The 20,991-nt window shown below is 42.4% G+C and overlaps 2 protein-coding genes and 4 non-coding genes across 8 annotated transcripts; all 6 read left to right on the top strand.

Moving 5' to 3' along the window:
• The first annotated feature begins 210 nt into the window (after nt 1-210).
• RPL17 (ribosomal protein L17) lies at nt 211-4,707 on the top strand. Of its 2 annotated transcripts, none has more exons than XM_054583623.1 (7): nt 211-285; nt 1,146-1,198; nt 1,289-1,329; nt 1,854-1,988; nt 2,548-2,646; nt 3,202-3,393; nt 4,634-4,707. In XM_054583623.1, the coding sequence occupies exons 2-7, from the start codon at nt 1,159-1,161 to the stop codon at nt 4,679-4,681; spliced, it is 555 nt and encodes a 184-aa protein (XP_054439598.1). In that variant the 5' UTR covers nt 211-285; nt 1,146-1,158; the 3' UTR covers nt 4,682-4,707. The 2 variants fall into 2 exon arrangements, with proteins under 2 accessions (XP_054439598.1, XP_054439597.1); XM_054583622.1 differs by having other exon boundaries at nt 239-285; nt 1,015-1,198.
• Nucleotides 993-1,058, top strand: LOC129078959 (small nucleolar RNA SNORD58). The gene has a single exon (XR_008530027.1). It is a non-coding gene; the product is annotated as a small nucleolar RNA SNORD58 (small nucleolar RNA).
• Nucleotides 1,432-1,496, top strand: LOC129078956 (small nucleolar RNA SNORD58). The gene has a single exon (XR_008530024.1). It is a non-coding gene; the product is annotated as a small nucleolar RNA SNORD58 (small nucleolar RNA).
• LOC129078957 (small nucleolar RNA SNORD58) lies at nt 2,082-2,147 on the top strand. The gene has a single exon (XR_008530025.1). It is a non-coding gene; the product is annotated as a small nucleolar RNA SNORD58 (small nucleolar RNA).
• On the top strand, nt 3,445-3,508 carry LOC129078958 (small nucleolar RNA SNORD58). The gene has a single exon (XR_008530026.1). It is a non-coding gene; the product is annotated as a small nucleolar RNA SNORD58 (small nucleolar RNA).
• Nucleotides 4,708-5,875: 1,168 nt separating the features above from the next.
• Nucleotides 5,876-10,457, top strand: CUNH18orf32 (chromosome unknown C18orf32 homolog). Of its 2 annotated transcripts, XM_054583625.1 has the most exons (4): nt 5,887-5,965; nt 7,371-7,460; nt 9,111-9,307; nt 10,132-10,457. In XM_054583625.1, exons 3-4 carry the CDS (start codon nt 9,143-9,145, stop codon nt 10,195-10,197), a joined length of 231 nt encoding a protein of 76 aa, XP_054439600.1. In that variant the 5' UTR covers nt 5,887-5,965; nt 7,371-7,460; nt 9,111-9,142; the 3' UTR covers nt 10,198-10,457. The 2 variants fall into 2 exon arrangements, with proteins under 2 accessions (XP_054439599.1, XP_054439600.1); XM_054583624.1 differs by lacking the exon at nt 7,371-7,460 and having other exon boundaries at nt 5,876-5,965.
• The last annotated feature ends 10,534 nt before the right edge of the window (nt 10,458-20,991 follow it).

Raw genomic sequence — 20,991 nt, 5'->3', positions numbered from 1 at the left:
CTCCAAACAACTGGGCCACACCGACCTGAGCACAAACCTGCTTTTAATTGATTGATATTTAAAATTCCTAACTTTATTTTTGGATTCCAAAAAAGGAGAATTTTGAGACAGTCCCTAAGGAGGCGTTTCGTTTTAACGTCTTCTAAAACATATCGCACACTCCCTTTCTCCTCCCTCCTCCCCTCTTCAAATCTCGTTTCTTTGGCTGAAGATCTCGCGAGATGTTGAGTTCTCGTGAAATCTCCCAGTAGCCTCCGCTCTTCCTCTTCCCAGAAGCGACCAGAGGTGAGTGGCTTTTCTGTGACTCTCATGGTGTTGAATCCTCAGGTCATCCCCTCCATCCTGGCTTCGTGGGCGTCAATCTCGAAGCCCCCGGGAGGAAAACTCTTGCAGTTACTGATTTCTCGCTAGAGGCGGTGTACCTCTCTGCGGGGGGACATGTCGGAGCGCCCTACTTGGCGCCCCGAGGCCTGCGGCCCGAAAAGGGGCGCGATGGGCAGGAATGGGGGCTCTGGGGTTAGGAACAGCCTGTGGTCGGTGCTGCCTCCTAATCTGGAGGTCCAGTGTCTCGCGGTGAGTGGCGATCGAATATGGAGCGCGTTTGTGCCCTCAGCGATATTGGGGGAGGGGAGGGAAATAAAGTCGGGTCCAGCCTTGGCTCACCTTGAGAGTTTCAAATTATCCAGCGTTTAACGTTGGTTAAAGCACAAAAGTGTGGAAAGACAGCATTACCTGTGAAGTTGTGTGAGTAAAGGGGGCTTCTGTGGGAAGGGAGCCAGCCTGTCGCGGGTTGTGGTTGAGTTCTGCCACCCCAGGGTCCCGTGTCTTTTACGCCTGAAGAATCCACCGTTGCATTAATACAGGCTCATTCCCATACAAAGAGTCAGAGGGGGCTGATGAAGTCGGTGTCAGTTAGTCTGTTGTCCGCACTGCTGTCTGCCGTTACTGGTAGGTGTAAGGGGAAAGGAAGCCCCGGAGGGAGAAAACGATGGCTGCGATGATGGCATTTCTTAGGACACCTTTGGATTAATCATGAAAACAACCACCGTCTGAGCAGCTGCCGGCAGCATTTAATACAGGGTTAGACTGTCAGGTACCGTGGAAATCTAAATCTGTACGGACGATCACTCCCTGCTCCCTTCCAGGTCACCTCTGAAGATGGTTCGCTATTCACTTGACCCAGAAAACCCCACAAAATGTAAGTGAACAAGAGTGACAGATTTCTTAATTTGGCCTAAGAGAAACAATGACATAGCCCAAATTAACCAAAACGTTTTCTGTTTTTTAGCATGCAAATCACGAGGTTCAAACCTTCGGGTTCACTTCAAGGTATGTCAATCGTAGTTATGCTCGAAAAGAGCTCGAAAAGAGTCGTTTTGCGTGTTCCAGTGAGTGGGTTTTTTTGTTTGTTTAACCATTCTGGAAGGGTAGCTGCAGTGATGCCTTTCTTAGGACACCTTTGGATTTACCATGAAAAGTCATCTATTCTGAGCAGCCACCTTCTAGATATTGAACATCAGCGTGTAATGACCACTCTGATTTAGGATGTGTGCACTTGGGTAAAAACTACCAGAGAACTACTTGAGAACCTCGTGTATAGGATAAGCTATAGGACACATAATTGTTAAAAGATGATGGAATTAAAAACATTACAGTAAATAGATTGTGGATTCATTTTTCCCGAGGTTCAAACCAAGTCTCCTTGGCCCTTAATCACGGACTCACCCCCAGCTCCCATTAAAATGGGAAGGTTTTGCCTGTTGATAAACATTGACATTTTGAGAATCTAAGGACTTAATGTTTACTTTAAAAGTTGTGATGCTTTAAAAAGGTAACTCCCAATTTATATTTAGAACACCCGTGAAACTGCCCAGGCCATCAAGGGTATGCATATTCGAAAAGCCACCAAGTATCTGAAAGATGTCACTTTGAAGAAGCAGTGTGTCCCATTCCGTCGATACAACGGTGGAGTTGGTAGGTGTGCCCAGGTGAGAATTAATGGCCGCTGTTTGAAAAGACAAATCGTAAGAAAATGATTGGATGGAATGAGGATGGTGGGGGTTTAATCGAGCTGTTTCTGGTTGCTGTGATGACAGTCTTAGGACACCTTTGGATAAACCGTGAAAAAAAACCATGTTCTGAGCAGCCTTGAAGTAAACGATCTTGGGTTTTTTTTTCTTTTTTACTTTTGAGAGTACATTTATTAAAGCTGGGGGCAGTGAAACAAGGAAGGGCTTAGAACAGAAGCAACGGGGAGAGCCAAGGTGGGCCTGCTGTCACTTTCTGGAAAGTCAGAGAAATGGGGGCCTTGGAGACAGGTTCCAGGGTTTAGTGAGCCTGAGAGGAGCAGCCAGGGCCCGTGCCTCCCCAAGGTGCAAGTCTCAAGGGGTCCCTTAGAGTTTCAGAGATGAGTGCCTGTGGGGGAGGAGAGGGGAGGGAAAGGAGAGGACATGATCCCAGGAGAGAGCGTGCCCTGTAAATCATCTTGATTGTAACATTGGATTTAAATCGGGAAATGACTAATACCCTCTCTATGTTTTCTTTCAGGCCAAACAGTGGGGCTGGACACAGGGTCGGTGGCCCAAAAAGAGTGCTGAGTTTTTGCTCCACATGCTTAAAAACGCAGAGAGTAATGCTGAACTTAAGGTACGCAGAGCATTAACATCTTTATATGTATCCAGCTTGGGTGGTGGTTCAACTAATGTTGCTGTTTGGATTTATTATACAAACAATAAAACACGATTGCAAAAGAACAAATATATTTACCAAAATGAATGCCTTAGTAATGGGTAATGTGGTTTGTTGCCTACACTATTAATGGAGAGGTTAAATTTCACTTAGAAGTTAACCTGATGTAGTTGACAAAATGCAGGTTTATCCAATGCGAGCTTCTGGCTATAACCCTTTTAACTATTAGGCCATGATGACAAAATCTTGTTTATCATCTAATTTTAGAAATTGACACTGCTATTAATGATCTTTAACATGCACTTGGCACTGAGTTTTGGTAGTTACTTAGATTTAATTTTAAGGAAGGACGTTTAGAATAAAATTGAAAAAACTGCTTGAACAAATACTGCTATATAAACTCATAAGGGTTGCCATTCCAAACTGAGTTCATTAAGGCTGGGACTTAATTTTCCAATAATGGTGTTATGATAAAGATGTTACCTGACTGTGTTCCCTATCCCTGTGTCCCAGGGTTTAGATGTAGATTCTCTGGTCATTGAGCACATCCAGGTGAACAAAGCTCCCAAGATGCGACGTAGAACCTACAGAGCTCATGGGCGGATCAACCCATACATGAGCTCTCCCTGCCACATTGAGATGATCCTCACTGAAAAAGAACAGATTGTTCCTAAACCAGAAGAGGAAGTTGCACAGAAGAAAAAGGTGAATTACTTAGTTGTTACTCAGATTCAGTCGTGTATATTAGATTTGTGGTTGCTGTGATGACTAACTTAGGACACCTTTGGAATAACCGTGAAAGGAAACTCTTCTGAGCAACCGGCAGTACTGTATTTTATTTGGGCTTTCATGGGTCTTGTTTCTTGACTAATAGTAAACAGTAACTTGTATACTATTCAGTATGTTGGAACTGTAATAATCTGCTGATAGCCCCACCTTGATGTCCATAGCCACTTCAAATGCAACATGCCCAAAAACACCCCCCCATCCTAAAAAGCCTATTTCCAGTAAACAATGATAGTGCAGTGTTTTTTATTTTGTTTTTTAGAAATGCTGTATTTTGCTGTGTATGATACGCACTTTTGCCCAACTTTTTGAGGGAAAATAAGGGTGTGCATTATACACAGGTGGTACTAATTCCTTACGTATATAGATGTTTTTAATTATTTTATTTATGCTTGTGTTAAAAGTGTAACTCTAGGAAGCAATAACACTGTCTGTATGCAAAATACAATAATACAAAGAACAAGTGTCTAAATACAAATATAAGTAGAATTTAAAAGTCAAAATGAAAGATTTCTTTTCCCCCTATGAAAGTTTGGGCCAAAAACATGGGCACGCGTATACACAGCAAAATACGGTAACTGCTTCGCCACTTTAAGGTATAGACGACAGCATGGTGGTTTGATTTACATATACTATGAAATGACTACCACAGTAGGTCCTCGTAGATAAAGTAAAAATGAAAGGAAAGCCCTGGCCTAGTGGCTCAGTTGGAGCATCATCCCATACATCAAAAGGTTGCAGGGTTGATCCCTGATTGGGGTGTGAACAGGAGAGAAATCAGCTAAAGTTTCTCTCCCCCCGCTTCCTCTCTCAGGAAATAATAAATATTCCTGGGTGAGGATTAAAGAAGAAAATGAGAAAAAAATAACTCTTCATGACAAGAACTCTTTCTTACTCTGACCTTCTCATGTATCTCACAGCATTGTGAGTTGGTGTCACTTAAATACCCTCCTTCCTTCCCGCCATTGGAATCCTTACCACCTGGTGTCCCTGCTTTCACTGAACTTCAGCTTAAAACTCATTCCCTGCTTACTCATACACAGAACTCTTTACCTTTATGTTGAAGTTTCTGATTCTTTTCACTGAGACCTATTCCTTTAGGATGTAATGTGAGTTCCTTTGGGATACTTAGTCCTTTTTATTTTTTTTCTTTCCCCAGATATCCCAGAAGAAACTGAAGAAACAAAAACTTATGGCTCGGGAGTAAAGTCCGCATAAAATAAATAAAATAAATACTAGTAAAAGTAAAAGCAGAACGTTGGTTGTCTTTATTAGTAAATTTATTTCAAGTGGTCATTTTTTTTCTGATTAGAATTAAAAACAGATTGTTTGCTCGCTGTTAATTTTGATTTAGAAACATACTGTTTTGAATGTCTTGCTTTTTTTTTGCGTGAGATGGAATTAGAACACGGGGAAATTCAGAAAACTTTTCAGCCACTTTGAGATTTAACACAGAGCAGTGGATCTTTGTATATGGGCATTGTTCTGTCAGTGTTAGAACGTTCTGATCATCCGGAAGAGGAACTTCGGCAGAGGTTAGCTGTCATTCCCATTCAGCCCTAGGGAACCACCTGCCTACAGATTGGTCTGTGCGGACATGTCAGAAGAAATCAGTATGTGGCCCATTGCCACTTGGCTGTGACTTAGTTTAGTGTTTAGGGTTTATCCATGTACCTGTGCTTACTGATAAATCATTTGTATCACTATACTACTGTATTAGTTGAACATCTGGGGTGTTTTTTGGGGGGAGGGGGATGGTTTGCTACAACAAATAATGCCGCTGTGAACCTTTGTAAGTTTGGGGGCATATTGCCATTTCCTTTGAGTTTGTCCCAAGAGGGGACTTGATGGATCATGGGCAACAACCAGATTTCCCAAAGCAGTTACATTTACAGATACCACCAGCATCGAGTGAAGGTAACCAGTTCTCTCCACATCCTCAATACCAGTAACAGTGCAGTGGTATACCCATTATTTAAAAATAATACTATTACAGTTATCCCAGTTTTTTACCCCTTTGCCCTCATCTACCCAGCCCGCCCCTGTTTACAGACATTTCTTAAAACGAATAGCCAATTATAGTTAATGTCTCCTGCTCTTGAACTTAAACTCCCTTAGGAGAGGGATGGTTCAGGCACACCTGCGTTTGAGAACGCCCTGGCTCTCCCGCAAGCGGTGTAACTCCCCTACGCTGGCGAACCATTGGCGCAGGCGTTATTTCTTGGGTCATGTTTTCAGTTCTACTATTTCAGGACGGGAAGCGCACTAACGCGCGGAGCATCTGCGAAGCTCAGCTACTCCGCCCCTGGGCCTGGCTATTAACAGTTGCAGCGCCCAGTCCCCACCCCGACGTCACGGATACGTCTTCTGTGTCGTCAAGCTGGCGCAGGCGCGTCTTTAGCAGCCCTTTTTGCGGTGTCCATTGGCTCGGCTGCGGCACGTCCCTCCCTCCGGAAACGCGGACCTTTCCACTTGGGCTTGGCGGTCGCGGGTGAGTGGGCCTGGGTGGGCTTGGGCGTTCGGCGGGAGGTATGGGGCATGGGGTGGGCTGTGGCTTCGGCGCTGGCACGCTGCATCGCAGGCTCCAGCCGGGCCACACTGATCGAGCCCCGCCCGGTCGCGGCTCTCCTGCCCTGGGCCCCTCGCGGCCCGCCGGCGCTCTCCTGGAGTACCCCACTACGCCCTCCGGCGCGCCCCTTTCGCCCGACCTCCCTCGCCCTTCACCACTCCCTCCGTCTGCGTCACCCACCGTCCTAGCTTCTTGTTCTGCCTCTCCGTTTATGACCGTTTATTCTCTTGGCCTGAACTGTCGGTTTCTTCGCCCTCCTCTTATCTTCATCACCATTTGCCCTTCCTCTCCTGTCTTTTTCAGTCGTGGTCTTTCACTCAACCTGTCTTCTCTCATCTCCGGTAATATGATACGCTGCGCTGGGTAACTTAAAGGGAAGTGGCGTTCCGCATTGACCTGCTCTATTTCTGATAGAGCCACGACCTTTTCTTGTCTATTCTATTGTATTGGACTACGTCGAATGAAAGAAAATTCCTCACTTCCAACAGTTTTAATCCGTTTCGCTTGCTTTGTTGCAGTATCCGAGAATTGGTTTGTAGAGATTAAGTAATCTGAGAATTTTATCAATTTATCATAGCCAGCTCCTAGACTTTTCTAAGCCAGTTTCCACATGAATGAAGGCAAACAAGTCACCGAAGAATCATTATGAAGATTAAGAAATGAAATCAAGTAGCTTCATTTCTGAAGAGAGCTAAAAAGTTTTTTAAAAACCATAATTATGACAAGACTGATTAGTACTATTTGTTCTCCAGCGTTTATTTAAAACAGTTCATACAAACTTAAAACACAACAATTGCAAGAAGGTAAAAAGGAATCTTTATGATGGAGGGATTGCCAGTCATCAACCTTGACGTGCTCAGAGCATTGCCAGTCATTTTGAAAGGTTTAGTTGGTTTTGAAGGTTTGGCAGGAAGGGAATTAACAATCATTGTGTTTTTGGAAGGGGAAGAGACAAAAGCCTTGAGCTAGGAAACCAAACCTCAGAATTCTGGCCGTAACCAGCTGTAGTTACTAGTTACCTTTGTGTGAACTTGGGACAGGTCACAACTTCTGGAATTTTATTTTATTTTAGTAACCACACATAGCACTTAGTATATACAGACACTCTTTTGGGTTTTGTATGCGTATTAAATTAATCCACATCATTGTGAGATTGGTACTCTTACTGTCTATACACATGAGGGAATTAAGGCCCAAGAATACCATGTAGAAAATGGGGAAAGCAGGCCCCAAATGCAGGCAGCTGCCAGCCAGTCTCTTGATTACTGTGCGGTGGTACCTCTGAGAGTACAGCTCCTAAACCAGACCACCTCTTAAATCTCTCCAGATCAGATTCTAAATGGCTGTGGCCAAGCATAAGGATTCCTTGAGAAATGGTGAAAAAGACCCACTGCTCATTTGACTTTAAAATTTTTTGGTAAGTTGTTACTTTAATTTGACTAAGGAACCTTTTTAAAGGATCCAGTTATGAATCCTTTGTAAAATAGCTGGTCCTTCATTGGTACATATTTGGATTTTTGTTTATAGCTCTTATAATTCATTTCAAAGTCATTAAGATTGAATTGTCTATGCTGTTGTTTATTCGTCTTGTGAATGATTTAAAATTCAGTGGAGTCATGATGCTCACTCATTTGCTGGTACATAATACTTAATTTACAAAGTTTTGAAAATAGGACATTTTAACATCCTGAATTACTAGCTTTATTCAGTGTTCTGAAGCTTCTTAGTTTTTAAGGCTACTCTAAGCGATTAAAAACTCTTGAAAATCACCTGGCCGATGTGGCTCAGTTGGTTGCAACATCATGTAAACTAACAGGTCACCAGTTCGATTACCGGGGCTGATCTAGGTTGTGGTTTGGTCCCCCATCAGAGCACCTACAAGAGGCTTGTCATTGTTTTTCTCTCTCTCCCTCCCTCTCCTTCACTCTAAAATCGAAAAGCATACGCTCAGGTGAGGATTAAAAAAAAAAAAAAGGCTCTTGTAAAACTTAAGTTTTTGGCTTAATAGTATAGTATATTGTGGGAGTAGTACTTGTTATTTTTTTTTTAAGAAATAGCTGATTTTGGGAAATTCCAAGATGATTTTAATTATCAAGAAAATAAGATACTGTAAATTCTTGGAAATAAACAATTCTGTTATAAAAATCATACTAAATAACATTTTTTATTACATGGTGTGCCTTAATTGCCATTAAAAAAAAGAGCAGTTGTATCAAGGGAGAGTTGTTGCCCGGAAGAGGTTAGCCAGTTTACAGCCTTGAGGTCTTCTTCGTAAGTGGTATCTCAGAGAGTTCACTATTACAACTTTGCCCTTAGCCTTGTAGGTTTGTCAGTCTTTGAAGGTGACTGGGCCATTATACTTATAGTAAACTGGAGTGTAAGTCATAATTACCAAGTTCTTCAGTGTTTTGTGCTTTCCTTTGCTTTATGTGTAAATTAAGAGAGCAAGGGTACCCAACCTCAACTGGGTTTTGGATTAAATGAGTTGTACAGTTATCCCTCAAGGGATTGGCTCGAGGACACCCCACCACCATACCCCACCCCATACCAAAATCCCCAGATGCTCAAGTCCCCTGTGTAAAATGGTGTAGTATTGGTAAAGAGACTGAAGTATGTCTCCATATAACTTCATTTGCATGGATTCAGTGACGCGCTCTGTGCATGACAAACTCAAGTTTTGGTTTTTGGAATTTTCTGGGATATTTTTCCCAAAATGTTTTCAGTTTGGGGTTGGTTGACTACATGGATATAAAACCTGGGGTTACAGAAGGCCAACTGTATATGCAAAACATTGAACTGCCTAACACCTAGCAAATGTTGGTGTCTTATCTTTATTATTAAATTTATAGTTGGGAGCAGTGATTGGAGAAATTTGGAGGCAGGAACCTCACCATTATCTTCATGTCTACCACCGTTTTATTCCTTTACCTTGCAGATTCTTGCTTTTAGCCATTAGTATGATCTAAGTTTTTCATTCAATGTAAAAATCATCCTTTCAAATATCTTAATCTAGGCAAATTTCTCCAGCCATCAATGTATGATAAACTAATTTGTTTTTTCTTTGCAGCTATCAGCGTTTCAAGAGCTCCACCTGGGACAATGGTGTGCATTCCGTGTATCGTCATTCCAGTTCTGCTCTGGGTCTACAAAAAGTTCCTGGAGCCATACATATACCCTCTTATTTCCCCCTTTGTTAGTCGTATATGGCCTAGAAAAGCTGTACAAGAATCCAATGATAAAAGCCAAGGCAAAGTAGACTACAAGGTGAGAACATTAAAGTGCCTCGAATAAGGAACGGTGGGTGAAGGGCATGGTACAGTCAGGGTGAAATAAATACTTGGCTTTTGGAAAGGCAGATTCTTGGAACCAGAAGCTTCATCAATGTGTCTTAACTTCCATCTTTTTAAAAATTAGGGGTTTGGTTGGTTTTGTTTTTTTAAGTGATTAACATTTGATTTAAACAGGTTTTAAACGAGGCCTCTGATAATGCATTTGTGACTTGCCTTATGGCCAAGATAATAAATAGTATTTACTCCCCAGTGAGAGTAATGATAAATAGCTAATGGATGAGAAGAGATGATACTAAAATAAGCCAGTTTCAGTGATTGATAACTTTGGTAGGAGACTTAATTGGAAGGATCATAGAAGGTTGGTTTTTTTTTCATATAATTTTTTTTAAATTAACATTTAGACAACATGTTGTCTTTAGCATTGGTTCTTGTCATGTTCAACTTCGGTTCTGTTTAATTACACTGCTGGGGTGTCCAGCTCGCAGCCCTCAGGTCATCTTCAGCCCAGGATGACTATGAATGCGGCCCAACAGAAAATTGTAAATTTACTTAAAACCATTTTTTTGCTCATTAATTTTCATTAGCATTCATGTATTTACTGTGTGGCCCAAGACAACTCTTCTTCCAGAGTAGCCCAGAGATGCTAAAAAGTTGGACACCCCTGCATGATCCCACACATTTCTAGAAGCAGAGGTTTTTTTTTTTCATTCTGAAGTTTGTCAACTGTTTTCAAAGACAGTATCTCTTGTGATGATGTCTTTGTGTTGTAATAATCTCTAAAATGGTTTTTCATTTTAGGGTGCAGACATGAATGGATTACCAGCAAAAGGGCCAACAGAAGTCTCTGATAAAAAGAAAGACTAAAGTGATTGTCCCAGAGGACCTCACCGCGTTGTTTTCAAAATGGACCTAATAATTTGAAGCACCTTCTTTGTAATTGTCTCTGACGTTTTCTCTTAGATCAGAATTCAGGATAGATAGTTTAGGTATTTACCTGATACTAATCAGGAAACACATGGTATTTATATTTAAAATGTATTTAGTAATATTTAATGATCTCACTTCTAAGTTCCTTTCTCATTAAAGTAGCTTTCTTTTCTATTATTGCAGTTTTGATAATAAATGGAAGATTTACGCCAGTGGACACCGTTACTAAATCAGTACCTAAACATCCTTGGGCTTCTAGCTTTTGTTCAGGCTCTTCAAATTTAAGTAAAGAGAGTATATTTTTACTGTAAGGCAGTGCAGTGAGACTGTGGTGAAATGAAAGGGAGGTTTTGGAGATGATAATGACTTGAAATGTGAAGTTACAATTACTGCCCAACACAGGGGAGCCCCTTATCTACAAGAGTAGTGATTTCTGGTTATTATGCTAGAGAATAGCGAAGACAGGAAACAGAGGAAAGTTTTTTAGAAAAAAATGGAACACCTTTTACATAAATGTCTAATGGATATAAAATTCTAATCCTTGTTGCATTCCTTATGTTCCAACAAAATGTATTAAATATTCAGTTTAGCTGTTGCTGGGTTTTTTTCTGTTTAAGTTTAAATATTTTTAAAAAAGGACTTTTTTTTTTTAACCACATCAGAAAGCAGAATTTATAATAGTGTGATGGTATCTGAGTAGTTCTGAGACAACTATATATATATTTTTAAGAGTAGATTATATCAGTTATTTATTGTTGTACAACAAGACACTCCAAAACTTAGTGGTTTTCAACAGCAGTGACATGACTGGGCAGTTCTTCGCCAGCCTGGGCCTTGTATATAGTCTTTCACACCGGGCTGCTTCACTTTAGGGACCTGTACATGTTCAGAGGTGATGGGCCATATCATTATATCATATTCCTTTAGTCCCCTGAGGCAGAGGAGTTGGAAGGGACTTCTGTCTCTGTCACCAGTGAAGTCCTGCGGTCCTAACCGAGGCTCTGTTAAGTTATATGTCTGATCAAGTCACTGATTCCCCCTGGACTTCCTTTGATAGAAATCAGCAGGTTTCGGCTTTCCTGCCCTAACCCACCTGGGGGATAAGATAAATTCCCTTTAGAACTAAATTTAGTTGATTAATTCAGTTTGTTATTTAAGGTATAAAAACTACATTATAAATATACGTGTTCATAGTAAAACAATGCAACAGAAAGTAAAATGAAAAGTTGTTCTTTTACTACTCTCATTCCCTTATTCCAGCTACACAAATGTAACTACTATTAGTTGGGGGGTTTTTATTCCTCACCCAAGGATATATTTATTAATTTTTGAGAGCAGAAGGAAGAAAGAGAGAAACATCAATTTGTTGCCTTCTGGTAGGCACCCCGACTGGAAATCAAACCTGCAAACTAGGTATGTGCCCTGACTGGGAATCGAACCTACAACCTTTTGGTACACAGGATGATGCTCCAACAAACCAAACCACCTAGCCAGGGCCACTCTTAATTTTTTTGTATAGCCTTCTAGCAACTTTCTTAAAATTTATGTTTTTATTAAATATACCATTTTTTTAAATCATAATACTGCAAGATGTATAATGTCCCTACTCCCTTAGACCCCAAAGACTTTACTCTCTCTCATATTTTATCTCTAGTATATACACACTGCCATTTTTGGAGCTGTCAGCTTTCCACATTACTGACTTCCTCCATGGTTGAGATATAGCTGTCTTACACTGCCCTCCCTCTACTCCCACACATCCTCTGTGAGTTTTTGTAAATTTTGGTTAAGCCATTAATCGGTGTTTATATCATGATGAGTGTGCACATGTCTTCCATTTGCCTCTCCAGATCTGTGCTCCTTTCTCCCTACTTTCCTGCCCAAGAGAGGTGCACGGACCACATCAACAGACTTCCTGTGGCCTCTGGTGGGTTCCCGTGGGTTTGGCCCATGGGGATCTGCAGCAGGGATAGGAAGGAAGGAGTGGGGCCAGCCTACTTATTCCCGTGGCTCCATCCCTCCAAGGCCTCTTCAGACCAACTGTGTTCCTCAGAATAAATGCGCTTCACGGTGGCCAACTCCTCATGCCTCGCTTCAGTTTCCACTAACCCTCTCTCCTGGTCCTTTCAGGTCTAGGGGTGATAACGTCTCTCACTACTGGCTATGGGTCACTGCTTTATCTCGGTACCACATGATTTCTAGAACACTGACTGATACAATGAGCATAAATGCTACCCACCGCATAGATTATATGTGGCCTGATGGCTTTCTCTCAGAGGCAAGTGCTGCTTTCCTGGGGTTAATTACATTGTCCTCCCAATTGGTTCTTGTCCAGGCCTGATGCCTAGGGGCAGTTTTTGGGACTTTCCTTAGTCATTCCTGTGTTGGAGCTCTTGTATTCTGAATCCCAATCCCAAATTTTTTATCTTTTTGTAGGACACCAGTTTTCTAATTCAATGCTATTAAGAGCTGAGTGTGGATAATTTTGTAAAAATCCTCAGGTCATCCCAGTTCACTTAAATCCACCTTCTCCAAGAATTGCAGGTCTTTTAAGGCCTTTTCCACTTCCTTTTTCTTTTTTTAAAGATTTTTATTTATTTATTTTTAGAGATAAGAGAAGGAGAAAGAGAGGGAAACATTGATCGGTTGCCTCTCATAAGCACCCCAATCAGGGACGGAACCAGCAACCCAGGCATGTGACCTGACCAGGAATTGAACTGGCAACCTTTTGTTTTGCAGGACAACGCCCAGCCAACTGAGCCACACTAGTCAGGGCACCTTTTCCACTTGTACAATCTTCCTCTTGAACCCTGACTCCCAATCTTGTATTTTACACACCAGGAATATATTGAAAAGCTGTAATTATTTCATGAACAAGAAGACATTTTGACACCAAAACAATGAAAAGGAACACTAGGATAAAGGATAACAATAGTCCATTTGTTTGAATAAGTTTATGAAAAATATTTTTATGAAAAATTCACTATTTTATCCATGTTTTTTCTTTCCTACAATCTGTCACAGTATGTTTCAGGGTTGCCTTTCTAGTAAGAGTTACTGGTTGTTAAACATGCTGGCACTTAGCAAGGGTGTTTCACACCCATGATCTTATCTGATCCTTATAAGACTTTGAAATACCATCAAAGAAACAGGATCATAGAGTTTAAATATGTTACCTGGAGAGTCTAGGATTTCAAAGCTGTACTTTGTCTTAAAATACTGACTACCTTTGGAGCACTCACAGCAGCTGATACCTTGAGAGTAACACCTTAGTGGGAACAATTGGGCTGAAATGGAGAGGGGGAGTTTGGAGTAATCACTGATTATGGATTTGTTTTCAAGTTTTAACTTTGCTCGCTTTGCAGTATGACTTTTTAACTTACCTAGTTTTCAATAACTTATTTTTGCCTTAGTTAATTTTAACTACATATCCCATCTCTCTCTGTGAGACAGGCTCATTTTCTTAGGTACTTAGTCAAGGCTCACCTGAAGGACTCCGGTTTTGTCACTTTATTATTTTTCATTATTAAGCTGCCTTTCTAGTCAATGGGTGAATGAGCACTTCCACGAAGTGACCACCACCGATGTTTTGATCTATCTAAGAGACTGATAGAAAAGAACTTTTAACCACTGATTTTAAGCCTCCTGAACTCTAAAGCTAAATTTCCTGGGTTCACTCCTAATCAAAAGGAAGAAGGGGAGGGAAGTTTCCTTGTGGTTTCTTCCCCAGGGAGCTACTGGCTGTCCAATCCTCAAAGCCATACTCATTAGCATGGTGGCAGCTCCTTAAGGAAAAAGCAAAGACAGTGGGCAAACTTATTTACATGAAGCAAGAGGTTGAAATTGAAAAGAGCTGTAGATAAACTGAGGGGCCAGTGTGTAATAGAGGAGTCACAAAATACACTAAATGCTCCCAATATTAAGCTTATATGGACCTTCGGGTACATCTAGCCCAACCCTCTCATTTGTACTAAGGGCAAAAGATGTTTAAAGAAGTAGCCTAGATGCTGGAACAAGGCCAGGGTGGAGTCTCCTGCAGGACTGCTGTGTATGGTTGTGCTGGGCGTGCGTTACCCACTTCAGAGGGCGTCATTCCCGTGGACAACAATGTAAATGATGCCCAGAGACTATATATTGCACACCCACAGCCATACCCAGAGGTTCTGCTTCTTGCGATTCAGCAATTGAAGTTTCATATTTCCTTAGTGGATTCGTTTTGTGTTGCTGCAGAACAAATGACAGAAACCTGCGGCTTAAAACAACACAAACTGATTGTCTCATGGTTTCTGTAGGCCAGAAATCCGGGATTGGTATGGCTGGATTCTCTGCTCAGGATTGCACTGGGCAGGAATTGGGATGTTGTCTGAGTGGGCCTGCAGTTCTCACCTGGGCTTCCAAGCTCCCTGGTTGTCAGCAGAAGTCATTTTCGTGAGGTTGCAGGACTGAGCGTCCCTGTTTTCCTTCTAGTCAGCCAGGGACCCCTCTCAGATCCTAGAGGGTGCCTGCCAGTCCTTGGCTTGTGGTCTCAATAGGCAGCTCACATAGATTTTCACTTCCTTCCAGGGCAGCCAGAACACATCTATGACTTTTAATCTGAGACAAGCAGAGAAAATTCTCTGCTTTTCTAATGCTCATGTGATTAAATCACACCTACTTAACATAATCTCCCTATTTGAAGGTCAACTAATTTGTGACCTTAATTATAATTGCAAAATCTCTTCACAGAAGCACCTAGTTTAGCCCTGGCTAGTGTTGCTCAATGGATCGAGCACTAGCCAGGAAACCAAACGGTTGTCAGTTTGATTCCCAGTCAGAGCACATGCCTGGATTGGGGGCTGGGTCCCCAGTAGGGGGTGCGCAAGAGGCAGGTACACATTGATGTTTCTCTTCCTCTCTCTCTGCTCTGTCTAAAAATAAATAATATATTTTTTAAAACCCTGTAAAGATTAGAGGTGGATAGTTCTCTTTAAAATAGAAGCAGCAGCAGCAGCACCTAGTTTAATATTTGATTGGTGTTTGGGAGAACACCAGGGGCCAGGAACCTGGAGGTGGTGGGGGTGTCTTGGAAGTTTGTCTACCACACTTTGCTGACTAATGATGCTTGTTCTTCACTTACTTGTGAATCCACTTTGGATCTGAATTTCATGATCTCCACCTATCAATGCCCCAGGCTTCACTGATTTTAAACTCTGAAGGGTTTATAATCTTGAAATTTAAAGCACTACTCAGGAGAGCCTTTCCTGCCCCCATATTGGATGGCTAGAGATCATTTCAGATGAGGGGGAGAGGAAGCAGTTAAATAGTGTGTTTCACAGAAGGCCCATAATCATGTGGAAACATTTCAGCAGGGAAATGCAATTTGAAACCAAAATGGAACACTCCAGAGGGTTAAAATTAAAGATCAAGTGTTGGGAAGATGAACAGAGGGGTTTGTATATATTCCCAGTGGGAGTGTAAATTGGTACAACTTTGGAAATGAATTTGGTATTGACTGGCAAAGTTGAACATGCACAAATTAATTTTATGGGACTGAGCCCTTAACCTGTGAAATCTGATGCTACCTCCAGGTCAGTAGTGTCTGAATTAAGCTGAATTCTCACACACCCAGCTGGTGTTGGAAAATTGCTTGGTGGTGTGGGGGAACACTCCTCTCTCACATTGGAAATTGGCACCAGTATCTTTTTAGCCGCATTTAAATACCACACCCTCAGGGGAGCCTTCCTGCTCTCCCTTTCAGAGGGCCTCTTGCCCCTTGTAGGAAGAAGCTTCTGCAGGTGACCTTGCACTACAGACAACCGGGTACCTAGTGCGTCTTTCACAGGACGGTGAGCTCCTTGCGAGACAGCCACTTCCCACAGTGCCTCGGCAGATATGTTTGCTAAATGTTTTGGAACTAAATAGAAAGGAAGTGCAGCACAATTAGAAACTGCCAAATGCTAAATCAACAAATTACTTGAACCTCTTCCTGACATTTTAGTAGCACTTGATAGGGCAGTTCCAATGACCTCATCAAACAGCTAAGCCACTGCTCTGACACTTAGCGACCCAACGGAGGGCTTGGAGGGTCTTGTCACTGCTCTTCTGCGCTCTTCCCTCTAGACGTCCCCATTTCATGCTCCACACCACGGCAGAATGTAACACAGACTAGATGGTAAGTCCTTTAGGCTCATGCGGCTAACTTCTGGGAGGGTTGCTTTGCCTAACGAGACCAGCGGTCTCATTACTGCATTGTCACCCTTTCTACAAAACGTGATCATGTGCGTATGAAAATCATTTTTACCTATTTGACTCACTGGCACCAATAAATCTGACCATGTCCTCTGAGGTCAGTTATATTTCTTCAAATCTTCCCTGGATTAGTTGTTTGTACCGAGTGCTGTGGATTGAATTACATCCCCACCCCACCCTGCCCAAATTCATATGCTTAAGTTCTAGCCCCTGGTACCTCACAATGTGACCTTGTTGGGAAGCAGGGTCACTGCCGATGGAATTAGTTTAGGTGAGGTCATTAGGGTGGGCCTCAAGCCAGTATGACTAGTATCCTTATAAAAAAGAGGAACTGTGGACACAGAGACTCACAGAGAGAGAACACCATGAGAAGATGGAGGCGGAGAGGTCCAGGTGGCCCTTCGACAAGCCAAGGAAAGCCAGACAGCCAGCGAACGACAAGGAAGTGGGGAGGCGTGGGGCGGCTTCTCCCTCACAACCCTCAGAAAGAACCAGCTCTGCCCACACCCTGATCTCAGACTTCTGGCTTCCAGAGCTTAGAGATGATACATTTCCATTGTTGGAACCACCCCGTTTGTGGTGTTTTTGCTACAGCAGCCCTAGCCAATTTAACACACCCAGGTGCTAGCCCACGCTAGTGGAAGAGTCAAGGTGAATGGGCTGCTGGAGTGCCCGGTGCGGGAAACAGCGCTGCAGCGGCCTTTCCCAGCGAGTGGGAGCTGGCTTCTCGCGGTGCCCAGCTGGATTCCCCACCTGCTAGCTTTGTGATGCTGGAACGTGCATTCAACCTGCGAGTGTAAAGTGTTCATAACGCATAAGTGCTTCTTCTGGGGGATCACAGTGACTATTAAGTGAGTTAATATCCCTGAAACTTTCAGAACAGTGTCCGGTCCAGGCAGGTGTTTTCAAAACTGTGACTTATCCTACTTTGTCCCCAGAGGAAGGACACCGTGACAACGGACACCGAGCGCCCTCCCCAGGTACCTCCTGCAATGAGGCAGTTGACAGCCCCTCCCAGGAAGAAGAGTTGGGAATCTGTCACCCCAGTTCTGGCCTCTACGCAGCTTTCTCCCAGGCATGATCTCAGGGTTCAGGACAGGGGCGGACCATAGGGGCTCCGTGACCCTAAATGCAGAGCCAGGCTCTGCCGCAGGCAGGGGGATGCAGAAGGCATTGTGTAGCCTCTGTCAATTAATTCTGCCAAGCAGGCAACACCCTGGAACTGCCAACCACCGCCTTTTGAGTACACAGGTCGACCTGCGGCTTCGTCTTCCCCCGGCTGGTAACGGCGGGCGTGGCTGGGGATTTGTTCTCACAGCATCAGGTTAGGCCTTCGACGAGATGACGCTCACTCAGGAGCCGGCTCAGTCCAGTCAGCTGCACAGCTTCCTGCAGGCGTGGTCCTTGTCCAAATCCTCTCCTGTCCCCAGGCTCAGTCCCTCAACTCTAAGATTAGTTAATTGCCAGTGTTCCTTCCCAGTTGTAATCTCATTTGACTACCAGTTCAGCCAGCCTCTGCTTGGACACTGTAGGAACTGGAGTTTCATTTTTCTCCCAGGTAGACGATCTCACTACTAGGAAGCTTACTTTCACTTAACCTATCGGGAAGTGCTCCCGGAGTCGCTAAATAACTTTCTACACCAACCCTTTCTCATAGGGTTGTTTGGAGATGTAAACAAAATAATAGAGCATAGCTCATAGCAAACAACCCTAATGTGAATTTTTAATTATTAGTACTGATAACGTTGTCAGTGAGTTGTTTCTATGGAGCTGAATTCTGCATCCTCTAGCCTTAAGCCTTTTTTTGGTTTTCATTTGGTTCCTGGGACAACACAAAATAAGTCTAGTCATGCCCCAGAGAACATTTTATTTACCTTAAGTTAATGAAGTTGCTCACACCCAGTTCCGCCAGCCATCCATGTGCGACAGGAGTTCCAGACCTCTCACCGTCCTGATCGCTCTTCCCAGTTTAGTCTTGTTCTGGTTAATTATATCTTGCCTCCAAGGAGTGCCCATGAACTAGAAAATGTAATGGCTGAGCTATTGCCACCTAGATTATGCAGGTGAGCTGACATGTATTGAAAAAGGCCTGCTACATGCGTTGCTTAATTCTCACAGCACCCATGAGATCTGAGCGAGGTATCACGGCCTCCATTTTACAGACAGGAAAATTTGGCTCAGAGGGATTAAGTAGCTGTCATGGACTGCATGTTTGTGTTCCCCCCAAATAGTGATACGTAACGCTGCCCCCCAGTGGGGCGGTATTAGGAGGTGGGGCCTCTTGGAGGTAATCAGGTGGAGATGAGGTCATGATGCCCAAGGCCCCCTGTGGGATTAGTGTGTTTATGAGGAGAGAGACTCAAGGCTGCTTTCTCTGCCACGTGAAGATACAATGAAAAGATGCCACCTGCAAACCAGGAAAAGGGGCAGAGCCAGGCACTAGGTATGCCAGGTATGCCTTGATCTTGGACTTGCCAGCCGTCAGGACTATGAAAACAAATGTCTGTTGTTTAAGCCACCCGGGCTATGGTGTTCCGTTAGAGCAGATAACTAAGAGCTGAGGGAGTAGCTTTCCCAAAATCATTTAGCTCATAATTACAGGACCAGAATTCAAACACAGGTCTGACTCCCAAAGTCTGCTCTTGCCCCGGGAAGTGGGAAACCTGAGCACTGATGTTGCAACAGGCTCAAAACAATAATCTGGGAATAGGCTTGGTTCTGCTTGTGGAGGGCCCTTCCTTTAGGCAAAAGGTCCTTTTCAGTCCTTTAGTTTCTGAAAACAGAATCAGCCCCACTCTAGGTGAAGACTGTGCTCAAGAGTGAAGTCCGAATTCAACTTAAAACACAGAAGAGCTGCTGCACTCCAGAACTTGTAAACCAGTACTTGTAAAAAGTACCGCCTGGCAGGTTTTGCAGGACACCTGGTCTACCCCTTTGGCTTCACGTCATGCCCCACCCTTCTTTTTCTCCTGTGATCAATGTTACAATTTTATGTATTACACGTGTTCGCAAGTCACCTTAAATAGTTTAGAAAGGAGAGTATAAATAAACCATCAAATGAATAATTAGCCCCTGCTCTTTCCCTTTTACTATGTCAACTCAGATCTGAACTTTCTGGAATACAAGAAAGCTCTTTTAGCAGCCTGCCCTACTTACTGAGTTTGCAGTCATCAAGTATCTTCTAGGATCCTTTTAATTTGAAACACATACTACTTTTTAAAAAATTTTAGTTTTCAGCCTCAGCATTTCACATGTACTTGTATTTATTTTTTGAATGTATTTGTTTAAATACGAAATTCGTAAGGTACCAGAGTGCACACAGATAAAAACGTCTTTCTCCTTCCCTGGTTCCCCGGCACCCAGTTCCCCTCCCAGGAGGCAGTCAAGGTCATTGGTTTTTTCTTTATATTTCCAGAGATATTCTCAGCATGCACAAGCAAATGCAGGCATATGTATGTATTTTACTTTATTTTTAAAGACAAAAGCAACATACAATATGCACTTTTTGGTTTTCTTTTTTCAGTTAAAAATACCAGTATGGCTTTAAAAGAAAATGTGTATCTTGAAGATCAGTGGATATTAGGTTGTTTTCTGTCATTCGATGTTTCAAAAATACTATAGTTACTCCTAATAACAGACCTTCAATATATATGAAGCAAAAACTGCCAAAATTAAAGGGAGAAATAGAAAGTTCTACAATTATAGTTAGAGACTTTAATTCCCCACTTTCAATACTGAGTGGAACAACCAGACAGAAGAAAAGGAAATAGAGGCCTTGACAACACAATAAACCAATTAAATGTAACAAATATATACAGAACACTACCCAGCAACAGAATACTTATTCTTCTCAAGCGCATGTAGGATATTCTCTAGGATAGACCAAATGTTGAGCCACAAATTAAATCTCAGTAGAACTGAAGGAGAGATATCATACAAAGTATCTTCTCTGACCACAATGTGAGGAACTTAGAAATCAATAATGGAATGAAAACTAGACAATTTACAAATTTGTAGAAATTAAACAATAAACTTAAGAGGAAATCACCAGGGAAATTAGAAAATATCTTGAGACAAATGAAACTAAAAATATAACATACCAAAACCTACAGGACCCAGTGAAAGCAGTACTAAAGGAGGAATTTATAGTTACAAACGCTTACATTACCAAAAAAAGAGAGAGAAAAAGATCTTAAATCAACAACTTAACTTTACAATGTAAGGAACTAATAAAAGAATAATAAACTGAACCCAAACCTAGTAGAGGAAGGAATTATGCTTAGAACTGAGATAAACAAAATAGAGAATTAAAAAAATAAAGAAAAATTTACAAAACCAAAAGGTGGCTTTTTAGCTCTGGCCTGGTAGCTCTGTTGGACAGAGCCCTATCTGCAATACACCAAGGCTGCGGATTCAGTCTCTGGTCAGGGACATACAAGAAGCAACCAATGAATGCATAAATAAATAGAACAAAAAATCAATGTTTTCCTCTTCTCTCTTTTT

The sequence above is a fragment of the Pteronotus mesoamericanus genome, unplaced genomic scaffold (genome assembly GCF_021234165.1).
Source record: "Pteronotus mesoamericanus isolate MK-2021 breed Mesoamerican mustached bat unplaced genomic scaffold, CSHL_Meso_final contig_74, whole genome shotgun sequence".
NCBI lineage: Eukaryota > Metazoa > Chordata > Mammalia > Chiroptera > Mormoopidae > Pteronotus > Pteronotus mesoamericanus.
This window is presented reverse-complemented; position numbering and strand designations above follow the sequence as displayed.

Excerpts from the sequence above, each read along its gene's own strand:
- RPL17 (XM_054583623.1), top strand. The coding sequence starts at position 1,159 with ATGGTTCGCTATTCACTTGACCCAGAAAACCCCACAAAAT. Across the intron at positions 1,989-2,547 it reads GAGTTGGTAGGTGTGCCCAG|GCCAAACAGTGGGGCTGGAC; the intron begins GTGAGAATTAAT and ends GTTTTCTTTCAG. Across the intron at positions 3,394-4,633 it reads AAGTTGCACAGAAGAAAAAG|ATATCCCAGAAGAAACTGAA; the intron begins GTGAATTACTTA and ends TTCTTTCCCCAG.
- CUNH18orf32 (XM_054583624.1), top strand. The coding sequence starts at position 9,143 with ATGGTGTGCATTCCGTGTATCGTCATTCCAGTTCTGCTCTGGGTCTAC. Across the intron at positions 9,308-10,131 it reads AAGGCAAAGTAGACTACAAG|GGTGCAGACATGAATGGATT; the intron begins GTGAGAACATTA and ends TTTTCATTTTAG.